This window comes from Lolium perenne, chromosome 7 (assembly GCF_019359855.2).
Source record: "Lolium perenne isolate Kyuss_39 chromosome 7, Kyuss_2.0, whole genome shotgun sequence".
In the NCBI taxonomy this organism is placed as follows: domain Eukaryota; kingdom Viridiplantae; phylum Streptophyta; class Magnoliopsida; order Poales; family Poaceae; genus Lolium; species Lolium perenne.
The window spans coordinates 132852689-132866502 of NC_067250.2; the positions used below are offsets into that span (position 1 = coordinate 132852689).

At 49.4% G+C, this 13814-nt stretch overlaps 1 protein-coding gene across 1 annotated transcript; it reads right to left on the minus strand.

Annotated features, from left to right (window-relative positions):
* Nucleotides 1-4967: 4967 nt before the first annotated feature.
* Nucleotides 4968-5478, minus strand: LOC139833707 (uncharacterized). The gene has a single exon (XM_071824050.1). It carries the CDS (start codon nucleotides 5412-5414, stop codon nucleotides 4968-4970), a length of 447 nt encoding a protein of 148 aa, XP_071680151.1. The 5' UTR covers nucleotides 5415-5478.
* Between the last annotated feature and the right edge of the window lie 8336 nt (nucleotides 5479-13814).

Consider the following 13814-nt stretch of genomic DNA (forward strand, 5'->3'; position numbering starts at 1 on the left):
CCGCCTGACGAGTGACAACTACCTCTTCTGGCGCGCACAAGTTGGTCCGCTTCTTCGCAGCCACCTGCTCATGGGGTATGTCGATGGCACCATCGCCTGTCCTGACCCCCACGTTGTTGTACCTCATTCTGGCGGTATGCATCAGGCGCCAAACCCGGCGCATCAGCACTGGACACAGCAGGATCAGGCTATCCTTTCGGCCTTTGTTTCCTCGATGACTGAAGGCGTTCTGGGCATGATCATGTTTGCGGGCACCTCTCGCGAAGCCTGGGAGACTTTGAGCGGAGCCTTTGCCTCCACCTCTATTGCCCGGACCTCTGCGATTCGACAGGAGATGGCAGAGCTGAAGAAGGGGACCAAGACCATTAATGTCTACTTTCACCAGATGAAGGCACTCTCGGATTCCCTCACTAGTATGGGTCAGCCACTTCGTGATGCGGAATTTACCTCATATGTGCTCGCCGGACTTGATGAAGAGTACGATGCCCTCTATGAAGTGGTGACAAATCGCACAACTCCTATTCCAATCCGTGACCTGTTCTCGCAACTCCAGAGTACAGAATAGCGCAAGTTGGCTCAGCGTCGCTCCGGCAGTACCTCACACTACCCTGCCGCACATGCTCTTGCTCCTACCGGTTCCGCCGCCGCCTTCGGAGCCTCTCGTAGTGGGTCCCGACCCACACCGCCACCCCCTTCAGCGCCCAAGTCGGTGCCTCCTTCTACCACGTCCAAATCCAACAATGTACGTGGTCCTGTCGTGTGCCAGTTATGTGGGATTCCACGCCATGTGGCGTCGCGGTGCTATAAGCGGTTCAACCGCGAGTTTCTGGGCCTAGGCAATGATGGGAGTAATACTGAGAAACAACTAGCAATGGCGATGTCTGCCTCTCATACCTCTACTGGTGCTCCTCAGTCTGTCGACCCGGCATGGTATGCGGACTCCGGCGCTACGCACCACATCACGCATGAGCTTGACAAGCTCACTTCTCATGAGCCCTACCACGGCACCGACCAGGTTCACACAGCTAATGGAGCAGGTATGCGCATTCATAATATTGGTCATGCTATTTTACCCACTCCATCATCTAGATCTCTAGCTCTTAATCGTGTTCTCCATGTTCCTAAAGCTACTCGTAATCTTTTGTCTATGAGTAAACTTTCTCATGATAACAATGTGTTTATTGAACTTCATCCTCATGATCTTTTTGTAAAGGATCTGGACACGAGAGCACCCGTTCTTAGAGGTCGTTGCAGTGGAGGTCTTTATGAGATCAAAGCTCCTGTCATCAAGCAATCCCTTTCAAGTGTCAAGGTGTCCCGCGATATGTGGCACCGTCGTCTAGGACATCCCGCTCTTCAAGTCGTTCAACATGTTCTTCGTAGTCATGAGTTACCTTCTACACATGAGTCCAATAAAATAGAGTCAGTTTGTGATGCGTGTCAGCAAGGGAAGAGCCATCAGTTGCCTTTCTCTTTGTCTACTCGTGTAACAAAATTTCCCTTAGAAATTATATATTCTGATGTGTGGGGACCTGCCCAACCATCTGTTAGTGGACATCGTTTTTATGTGAGTTTTGTTGATGCTTATAGTCGCTTTACTTGGCTCTATTTACTTAAACATAAATCTGATGTCTATGATGTGTTCCTCCAATTTCAAAATCATGTTGAACGCCTCCTCAACCGCAAGATTATTCATGTTCAAACCGATTGGGGTGGAGAGTATGAAAAACTTCATCCCTTCTTTCATAACTTGGGTGTTTCTCATCGTGTGTCCTGTCCTCATACACACCAACAAAACGGCACTGTTGAGCGTAAGCACCGTCACATTGTTGAAACCGGTCTCACCTTACTTGCTCATGCATGTGTCCCGTTATGCTATTGGAGTGATGCTTTTGCCACAGCATGCTTTCTCATAAACAGGCTCCCTAGTCGCACAATTGACATGAAAACTCCTCTTGAGCGTCTTCTTAAAGAAACACCTGATTACACCTTCTTCAAGGTCTTTGGGTGTGCTTGTTGGCCTCATCTTCGACCATATAATAATCACAAACTTGAATTTCGCTTGAAGAAGTGTGTCTTTCTGGGCTATAGTGCTATTCACAAAGGATATAAATGTCTCCATGTTCCTTCCAATAGAGTTTATATCTCTAGGGATGTTATCTTTGACGAGAATGTTTTTCCCTTTGTCAATATGCCTAACTCACAAACATTGCCACCCGTCTCCGAGTCATCTTTACTTTCAGCTGACCAGTTTATGGATGTTGCACATTCTTTGCCTTTGCTCGCTGACCATGGTGCAGGAAAAGGACGCGGCGCACGCCTTGAGGTCTTAACTCCACCAGACCCAGCAGCTCACGTCGATCATGGCCATATTCCTCTGCATGGCTCGGCATTGGGCTTTGCACCGCTGCATGGCTCCCCTGTCTCGGGCTGCGCGCCAGCCGAGCCGCTCCTGGAGCCGGTCGTGCCCGCCTCGGGCTTCCCGCTGGAGCCGTCCGTTGTCTCCCCCACGCATCCGCCCGTCACATGCAACCCGTCGCCTGTGCAGTCGACGCCCACGCGCGGGCCTGCACCCGACCGTGCCAGGCCGGTGACGCCTGTGGCCTCCCCGTCGCCTGCTCCCGTCACGCGCGGGCATGTCTCCTCTGACCCCGACTGTGTCAGCTGCAGCTCGCCCCAGATGTCCCCTGCACAGCAACCTCCTGATTGGGCAGCACCTCCGTCACCTGGTTCTCCTCCATCAACGCATGTTTCACCTGAGGAAACTATTCCGGCTGCTCCATTGTTAACGCCATCGGCACCTCCTCCTCAGCGACTGGTCACACGTGCACAACGTGGCATTCTTCAGCCTAAAGTGCGCACTGACGGAACTGTCACGTGGCTGTCTGTCCTCGCCGCCCATGCTGCTGCCAAACACACTCAGGAGCCTCGTGATTATAAAGAAGCCCTTCGTATTCCTCATTGGCGTGACGCTATGGAGACCGAGTTTTCTGCTCTCCATCGCAATGGCACTTGGAAGTTGGTACCTCCTGTCCCTGGTATTAACTTGATCGATTCACGCTGGATTTTTAAAGTGAAGCTTCACTCCGATGGTTCCATTGAGCGTTACAAGGCGCGTCTTGTTGCTAAAGGATACAAACAACGTTATGGTCTGGATTATGATGAGACTTTCAGCCCTGTGGTGAAGCCAGCTACTATTCGTTTATTGCTCGCTATGGCTCTCTCTCACCGTTGGCATATTCGTCAGCTTGATATTCAGAATGCATTTCTTAATGGCTTTCTTGATGAGGAGGTCTATATGCGGCAACCTCCTGGCTTCGCTGATCCTGATCATCCTGGTCACTACTGCAAGCTTGTTCGCTCTTTGTATGGGCTAAAACAGGCTCCTCGTGCTTGGCATGCTCGCCTCAGTTCCGTCCTTGGCACTTTGGGGTTCTCTCCGTCCGTGGCTGATACGTCCTTGTTCATCCTTCGCCGCCCGGATATAACAGTCTATCTGTTGGTGTACGTTGATGATATTATTGTTCTCAGCTCCACTGCGGCTGCGATACCCAGACTGGTTGGTCAGCTTCGTTCTGAGTTCTCAGTTAAGGATCTTGGTGTTCTGCATTATTTTTTGGGTATTGAGGTTTCATCACCCTCGACTGGTGCTCTTCTTCTTCGACAGCGCAAGTATGCCCTTGAGCTCCTTGCTCGTGCTGGTATGTTGAAGTGTACTCCTGTCACTACGCCCATGGCGTCCTCTGAGCGCCTTTGCAGCACCGACGGTGATCCTCTTTCGTCTGAGGAGGCTACTCAATATCGTAGTATTGTTGGTGGTCTACAGTATCTCACAGTGACACGGCCCGACTTGTCCTTTGTTGTTAACAAGGTGTGCCAATATCTTCATGAGCCTCGTACTCCTCATTGGTCTGCAGTCAAACGCATCCTGCGTTATGTTCGCCACACGGTTGATACTGGCCTACAGTTTCGGTCGTCTTCCTCTACATTGCTTTCTGCCTTCTCCGATGCAGACTGGGCTGGCAGTCTGGATGATCGGCGATCCACGGGGGGATATGCTATATTTTATGGAGGAAATTTGATCGCCTGGAATGCTCGTAAGCAGTCTACAGTTTCCAGGTCTAGCACTGAGTCAGAATACAAGGCTCTTGCTAATGCTACAGCTGAGCTTGTCTGGGTACAGTCGTTACTTCGGGAGCTTGGTGTTGTTCACACTCGACCTCCAGTGTTATGGTGTGACAATATTGGTGCCACATACTTGTTCTTCCATGCAAGGACAAAGCATATTGAAGTCGATTTTCACTTTGTCCGTGAGCGTGTATCAAAGAAGCTACTACAAATTCGGTTCATCTCTTCTAAGGACCAAGTAGCTGATATCTTTACTAAGCCACTCCCGTTACCTTTGTTTCAACGTTGTAAGCGCAATCTCAATCTTTCTCTAGTTGAGATTGAGGGAGGGTGTTAGAATACGTATTGTATACGTATAGGACTTTGTAACTATACCAATATATAATAGAAAGACCCCTACCTGACGAGGAATGTCAGGACGTCCTATCTCTCTTGTTCACGTTAGTTTTCAGTTATTACTGTTCTTATGGTATCTCGAGCAGGACGTACGGTCCTAAAATAAGTCAGCAACCAGGGTCTAAGAGCATCTCCAACAGACGCTGTAAATTTTGGCGCGCTATACCTCCCTTTCGACGCGCTGTAAACGTTTGCCGCGCGCTTTGCTGCACTTTGCCCCGTCGGACGCGCCAAAATGCAGCGTCTGCGCGGGCAGTAAAATTGGGCCTCCTTCGGACGCTCTAAACCACGCGAACAGCTAGTTTTTTGTATATCGTTTGAAACGGATCAAACAAATCAAATAAAATTACGAAAATTTAACTGAAATTACGAAATATATTAAAAGTTCGACAAATTCCGACATTTTATTTAAACTAAACTAAACTAAACTACTCGGAGTCCCCTCAATCGAAGTCCGACGATCCGCTTGTCGGAGTCGTGTCGGACACCGGAGTGGTCGTCCACTCAAAGGAGGAGGAGGAGGTCGGCATGTTCGTCGATGGTCCGGCGCCTCTCTTCTTCTCCTCCGCCCTCTTCGCCCTCCGCGCCGCCTTCTCCGCCCTCTCCGCCTTCCTCGCCGCCGACTCAGCGCGGCGCCTGTCGCGGTCGGCCTTCTTCTTCGCGGCCGCCTTCGCCTTGGCCTCCTTCTTCTGCGCGTAAAATGCCTCCGTGGCGGCGACGTCCTCCGGGAACGCGCGCGCCCACTCGAGGCGCACGCGCTCGTCCTGCTCCGCCACGCGCAGACGTTGCTCGAGCTCGCGGGCGCGGCGCCGCTGCTCGGACGTTACGATCGACGACGGCGGCGCGAGCATCTCCGCCTGCTCGCGCGTCCAAACGTCGTCGAAGTTCATGTGCCGGCGGGGACGGCCGAGGCGCCACGCGACGGCGTCGTAGGCTCGCGCCGCCTCATGCGCGGTGTCGAAGGTACCGAGTCGGATCCGCTCCTCGCCGGAGCGGATCTCCGCGTCAGCGGCCGCTCGGCCGCGCGCGGACGCCGCGGTAGCCAGAGGCGGAGCGGCGGCGCGGAGGCGTGCGCGGAGGCGGAGGCGGACCGGAGACGGAGGCGGACCGGAGATGGAGGCGGACCGTCGGCGCGGAGGCAGAGCGGTAGGGGAGAGAGAGCGAGGCGGAGCGACACGCGGAAGTTTCAGGCAGTTGGCGCGTTCGCGCGTGTCGCGTTTATAGCGCGCGCGGCAGCGCACACGGCAACTTTACCGCGTGGGATGGCGCAAACGTGCGGGCGCGGCAAATTTTTTTCCGCGCGCGCCCTTTTCCCGCGTCTGCTGGAGCTTCGCGCGGGCGCTCGCGCGCGCCAAACAGGCTATTTTGTTGCCGCGCGCGCCTTTTACAGCGTCTGTTGGAGATGCTCTAATGGCCTGAGGGTCATCCACGGAAACATAAACACGGAGCCTATTTACGTCTCCGATGCATCGCCGGCGGATACTGCCCGAACATGTTAAGTGACTGCTCGCTTTTCTAACAGGCCCGTCTGGAAGCGAGTCATAGGCTGTATCGATCGTATCGCTTCCGCGGCCGCAGCTTCGGCGGTTTTAGCTTCCGCGTCTGCACTGTAGCCTTCATCATCAATGGTGCCGCTTCCTCTTCCACACTAGGACTGACGGGTGGCGGCTAGGCTTCTGCGCCGACATCAATGTCATCGTATCCCGCGCGCGCCCGACCTTTAAAAGTCGACCGGCATCGTCCTGCCATCGCCCACACCACAGACACCTCTGCTCCCACCCGCACCACCGCGTGCTGCCGCATCTCCATGGGGAAGAAGAAGAACGACTATGAGGCGTTCGACAACGGCGTTAAGAAGGAGGCGCGACCGAACAGGGTACCGCTTCCCGTCGATGTGGTGCGGCTCATGCACGCCAACTGGACGTCGTGCCACCGTTGGCGGGACGTGCACCTGCCTGGCGGCGGCTGGCGGCCCAGCCACCTCCGGGTGCCAGTCCCGCCCGTGCCTCTACGCGAGCCAGGGAGGAGCGCCGAGATCCGGCGCAGGTGGCGGTACCTGCCACTGGACCTCCGCGCCGATCCCGCCTTCATCGTGACTCCAATAGCTGGCACAGCTGGCGCGATACCGAGGAGGATCCGAGGAGGGTGGCGGGATTCCTCGGCGACCCGGACTTCCCGTTTGAGTGGCCACCGCCGCCTCGTCGTCGAATACGGCAGACGTCGGCGCCTCCACATGACAACGACGAGGACTAGTCGCGTTGGCCTCCATCTTCCATGAATGGCAGGCAGCCAAGGCGGAGGGCCGCGAGTTTGACCTCCCGCCGGCTATGACCGACGATGAGATAGCGAAGCTCGGCGTCCTCGTGTCACAGATGGACCGACCGGTGCAGCCACTGCTGCCCTGGTACGCCACCGACATCATGCTGCTGGACCTCATGGAGGAAGAGACCTGTAATGTCCCAGGTTTAGAGACGATCGAGGGGTAGATTTTAGAAAGGGATGTGCATTGCATGGTAAATTACGGGGAAATTTCGCGCTTTTAAAACAAAACTGCATCGAAGGGGGACAGATTTCTCTCTCGACACCTTACAGGGTTAGGGTTTCGAGAGTGCGATGAACTTGTTCCTACTTATCTAAATTAGGGTTTTGAGAAGAGAGAAGTGATTTTACATTGAAATCTTAAGTTGCATGATTGAATTATAAGTTAAGTTGTTTGAATGAAATCAAACCAAATTTGAATTTGAATTTCAAATTCAAACATCAAATGAATATCAAATAATTCAAATTTGAGATAATTTAACACACAATTATCATTAAGCAAGAATCTAAGTAATACAACAATTGCATTAAGTTCATTAAGGAAAACTTGAGCTTTATTGATAATCACACACATGATACATTGTCTTTACAATATTTAGAATAGAATTATGAATTACAACATATTACAAGAATGGACAAAATTAGAAAAAAAGAAAAGAAAAGGAAATTACAATTCAATGATCTATCCTAACACTACAAGCTAATCTTCATTTAGCCTTGTACTTGATGATCTCCATGATCCTTGGAGCATCAGGTTGATCCCTGCAAACAACACAACATAGAGCACATTATGCCAAGTGGCATTGCCACTTGGTAGGTTAGCAAACAATTGAAATGAAGAGGATATGCTCAAGTCTCTGCCGAGCAGATCCATGCCACAGATAGGACCAAGTCCAAGTGCACAGCACTTGCACACACACACACAACCAGGCAGCACACAAGGCTGTGTGCATGTGTACCAACACACAAGGCCATAGTGAGTCACCACAAGCTGCAGGTAGTGCTGTCGACCAACAAGAGCAAGCCAGAAGCATATAAAAGCTTTTCACAGCCAAACCCTAGTCATTTGATTCAACCATCGGCAGAACTGAACTGGTAAGCCACAAGAACACCAAGAACAGCTAGAACAGATAGAACAACTTCACTGTTCAATCTGCTCCAGCACACCACTGAATTAAATCAAGCTTCATCAAGTCACCAGGAGGAGCAGGGCAAGCAAATCAACCATAAGATCAACACAGAGGCAAACCCCTACACCAACATCACATTCTAGGAGCTGGAGTGAGGTATACCAAGCATCATGGACAAACCAGATGGTTTTGTTCATATATAAGCATATGCATCAATCACACATAATCAAAAGGGTGTGATACCCAAGTTGTGTCATCATCTGGCTACTAAGCCATATGGTGCAAGCAAGAACAGAAAGGCCACTGGTCAATCATCAAAGGGGAACAACAGTTATGTCAATCATTGCATAACTGAAGAAATCCAGCAAGAGATGAGAGCACAAGTTAGCCTAGTTACACACACTTAGCACCTACAGCTAGTTTGACCATCAGACCTAGACAAAACATTGTCTATTTGATTTCAACATCAAGAGCTACTGACAATCCAATAAATGGATCACCCAGAAAGCATTTGGTGAGCAACAGCAAGCCAACAAATAGGGGAGCTACCCTAGGGCAGCATATGACTACTGCCAGGGTCACCTCAAACCCTAGAACAGCCAATCCAACAAGCCAAATACAAATATCATCACCCTGATTGGGTTCAAAGAAGAGCTAGGGTTCCCAACCACTGTTGGCATCCATCTAGCCCAAGCCAACCAATTGTGATGATCATCACTGTATCACAGTTCACATCAATTATCCACTCCATCAATAAAGGCAACACAGATAATTGATATTAACAAGCAAATCTTGAAACAAACATTTGTTAATGATCCAGAGGATCACTGCAAGTATCAGCTGATGCTTGAGCAAGCACCAGCACTGATCTGTGCCACACACATACACATAGATAGGTAACAGCAATGCACAGGCAACAGGTAAGCAAACCAATTACCAGCTGTTAATGATCACATGATCACCAAAGCTTGCTATAGCATGCCAGTGCATGCTAGAGCACCACTAAGCAACAAAGCATGGACCAGATATTTAATTGGCCACAGATATTCAACAATTGTTTCACAGATAACCAAATGGATAATCCAATGATTGTATCCAGAAGCACATCCAAGGCAGGATAAACCACTGAATCAAGAAAAATAAGTAAAGCACTTAGTGCTCATCACTAAATCATGCAGTTAAACCAAAAGTAATGCTCAATTGAGCATACACATGAAATTGAGCACAAGGGACAGCATACCATTGCCCTGGTACTTGCAAATTGCAAGGAATACACATAGTAATCAAGCCAGGGCAGCCAAATTGAATACACATGAGTGTCTAGCAGGAATAGTAACTAGAACAGAGGCACATGGAAGGATTCAAGCCAGAAATGCAAGATTAAACAAGCATGTGGCTCTGGAACATGCACAGAAATGTGCACAACCAAGATAGCAAGAATTAAGCATAGCCATTAGGCAGAATAGGGCAACACCGTAGCTAGGATTCATGGCAGTAGCACAAGCAGCACAGCAATAGCACAAGTAGCACAGCGGCAGCACAAACAGCACAGCAGCAGCACAGCAGCTAGCACGGCCAGCACCTCTACGAGGACAAGCAGGCCAGTGGCCAAGCTAGACGAAGAAGAGGAGGAGAAGAAGAAGTAGAAGGGTAGGAGAAGAACATACCAGGGAGGAGATGGCCGACACGGTCATGGCGGCCATGGCGGCGCGCGCCGGAGCACGGCGGCACCAGGCCTGGCCAAGCCAAGCCCTGGCGACCACCACCGCACCCTAGCGTTGCACCACGCGCAGGGGAAGCGCCTGGAAGAAGGGCCACGGCCTCTCCAACGCACGGCGGCGGCGGACGCCGAAGTCCTGGCGCACTGGAGGGACGATGGCGAGCGAACAGCGACGCCAGCGACAGATCGACGCGGACCATCTGGTTCGCCGTCGAAAGGCGGTCCAGATCCGCATCACCTCGTCGCCGGCGACGGCCTGAGGCGGCGGAGATAAAGCGGCGACGGCGGAGGCGATTTTGGTCGCGGGAGCCGAAGGGGATTAGGGTTAGAGAGCGAGGGAGGTAGACGACGCGACTGGGTCGGTTGGACCGAGCCCACTGGGCTGGTCCAACCTAACCAGCTCGGCCGCCCGATTGTGTGGGCCCGAGGGGTATTTTGGACATTTCCAAAATACCCATTTAAGTGAGTATTTCTAAGAATTTTATAAAATAGAATATAGCTCTAAAAAAATAATTAAAAGTATGAAAATTGATCAGCATAAAATTCTCTATCTAAATAAAATATCAAAGAGAATTTTTGAAGACAATTAAGAATAAGTCTTAATTTGATGATTTAAATAATGATTTAAATCACACATATTATTTTCAATAATGAAAATAAGTCCATAAATACAATTAGAGTTTAAAAACACCTTGACAACATTTCAAGGTTATATTTTACCCTAAACAGAGTATCCCTAAATTATTCTTAGTATTAACCTCTCATAAAATAACAACGACATCGGAAGGGGGGAACAAACCCTAAAACTGGAATCATGCATAATTGCTTCTTTAACCATTGCCCTTATCGGACAATGATGCTATTTTTTCAGAGACAGAGGACAAGGGTCAGTCCACACCTTCCAACTGCAAAACTTTGCAGTGTTCAGGCAAGTTCAGCACTTGCTCATGTCATTTGAGTATTTCTATCAAATTACTTGCAAAGTATTATGGTTATCACTATCGCATAAAAATCAAAACCACTACTTTCATAACTATGAATATGACTATGTGGTGGGCAATGGAACCATGGATTGTGTTGATATGGTGGAGGTTCCATTGCAAGGGTTTATATCCATCTAGGATTAAACAACAAATGTCGCCAGTGATTCTTGTGCCGTAATACCCGTGTTAACCATAAGATCCGGAGTGGGACGGAGTAGTCAAAAGTGTTTCCACCTCTCGTTCATCAACGGATGCGCTTTACCGTAGTACACTTGTAATCCAAGGGGCAAGCTGGTGAGGTCGGGGAGTCCTAAGTCCCCACGGCATTGTCCGTAGTACACTTGTCGCCCGAAGGAGCAAGATGGTGAGGCTGGGGAGTCCTAAGTCCCCACGGTATTGCGGTCTATGATGGGTTGCAGCTACCGGCGAAGGAGTTTGGTTCGATCCCAGACTGTCGTCGTGGTCGGGGTCCACCCTGAAATATATGGGAATAATGGGACCGGCGTGGACCCAGGGTCGGGGCATGCAACAAAGGGTGGGTGTTCGAGGTAGCGGAGGAACATGATTGGCTAGACCTTATACCGGGCCTCACACCGAAGGAAGTGTGGACGGGAAAGCTGCCCGGTTGGCACCAAGGTTAAGATCTCTTATGGGTAAAGCAACACACCTCTGCAGAGTGTAAAGAATCGTGACCTATCACTCCTGTTCCGGGATAAGGAATCTGAAACGCGGCCGGAAAGGAGCTCCACGAAGTTCTAGTAAACCGGTGAAGGCTGACGGACATAGCTCTTTGGAATAAAAGCAATCTCTTGAAGAAATGTTTATCAAAACCTGCATTGGTGTTAGACTTTCTGGTCTAATATCGTAGCTAGAGCATTAAACACCTCTTATCTATAATGAACTTGTTGAGTACGCTCGTACTCATACCACTCTTAAATCCCATGATTAGATTGTCTGAATCGTCTGGAGGAGGACTACGACAACAATGAAGGAGCCGAGATCATCGTCTATGAAGAACCAGACCTCTCTGGAGGTATCGAGGGCGTAGACTACCTCATCGTCTACGGAACCGGGGAGGCTTCCGGAGGAGATCAAGCCTGAACATCTCGAGTAATAGTAGTAGCCGAGCAGCCCGAACTCTTAGTATTTAGCTGCTCGAGGAAATAAATGTATAACTTAATGAGACTCTTATATTGTAAGCTAAGTTGGGTTCGCCTCGAACCCAGGAGTATTCCTCTTAGGACCCAAGAGGAGCTCCGAGACAATGTGTGTATCATGTTTGTAATATTAATGGAATGAGTTATGGACCTGCTATGTTCTGTTGTACTACTCTGAGGGATGTAATATTTGCGGAATGGTACTTCGTGAATGTTATATCAACGACTGGCATACTACAACATGCAGTGGTATGCAGGGTCACCACAGTTGGTATCAGAGCAAAAGCTTTGACCTTAGGTTGGAACCTAGTAAATGGGACCGAACGTTAGGAGTCAAATAGGACTAGTAAAGAATTCTCTAAAAATATGGTGTATATTCAATTGAGAATACAACAATCATATCTTTTAGTGCGATAATTCTTTATTATCTCTATTATGATGCATTATTACTAATCTTATATTCTTTCTATTTCTACAGCCAACATGGCAAGTTCACGTCCCGGACGAAACGTGAAAGTGATGGATTCCACACTGAGTGAATATGAAGGAGGACTTGCAGATATTCTACGAGCCATGTTACTTGAATTTGGGTGTGATCCCCAGATCCAAGTAAAGAAATACATGTACTATGATGGTACTGTATTGGCCAAGTGTAGGGTAGGATTGCGACTTCCCGAATCTTTGGGAATGAGCGTAGTAATGCCAGCAGGGGAAGCCAGAACTATCAACACAGCCTACCATATAGCCGTTATGAGAGCCATAACCGACATTCGGGAGCATAAGACGAAAGAGCTTATGGGTTCCGAATTCACCCACATTCCTCATAATCAGGAGGAAGAGGATCCCATGCTTAACCACTACAAATATGCAAAACGCAAACCTATAGCAGCTGCAAAATACATGGATAATAGCCGCAACTTTATATCATTGCCCTTTCAGTTGAACCATCATCTGACGGGAGCAATTGATACGATGCTAGAGGAGTTTACTGAACCCAAGGAGGAGATTAGGGGGAAAGAACCTATGGAGAATGTGGTGCACACACCAGTTTACTCAGCTGGTGACTACATCAGTATTGATCCTCTTGAGCGTGAACCTACACCTGTTACACCTGGGAACTACCTGGGTAGTTCCTATGGGGGATATGAGGGCGGAGAGGAATCCGGAAACAATCAGCGTTCCGAGACTCCTATAGAAAATTCCACGGGATGGCGTTGGGGATCTGATACGGGAACTCATAGTACTTCAGTGTATTATGATGGAGAGATGAATGATGACGCCACAACCCAGAACCAGAGTTATCCTAGTAATGAAGGAGTTGATGGAGGGTATCCGACACAGGTTGAGTCGGGTACGAGTGTTGGAAACACCTATGGTGGAGCTACAGGGGAGTACACCCGATGGGTGGACTATGATGCACTTAACGACCAGTTTGTGAACACTGACTTCTCCCTAGGATCATCATCTGATTCGGATTACCAGCCGACGGGGAGACCTTATGTTCCGGGGTCTATCAGGAGGACGACACGTTCGACCGGATGGAAGCCTGGGATGTACCGGGAGTGAAGATCGACTAGAGTCCACCCAAGGAAGGCGGGACTACAATACACAAGTACCACATGTATTGTAGTGTGTAATATTTGTAGAAATTTGTACATATACTTTAATAAGTGAGTTTGCATACTCACATTGACTTGAGTATTGTAATAAGACCACTTAAGTATGTATATACATGGTATATGTTTTGTATGATTTGGATTTGCTTCTTGATTTCCATTGCGTGACTAGTTCTGTGCACAAAGTTGAGCTCAGAAAACTTGCGCATGGAGTCACCTTAGCAGACTTCCAGAACACCAAGCCTATATCTTTCGCATACGCGCCCGAGCCAATGGACGCGAAAGATTGGCTTATGGACACTGAGCGAAAGCTCAACACGGTTGGTTGCAATGACCAGGAGAAGGTCCGTTATGCTACACACTTA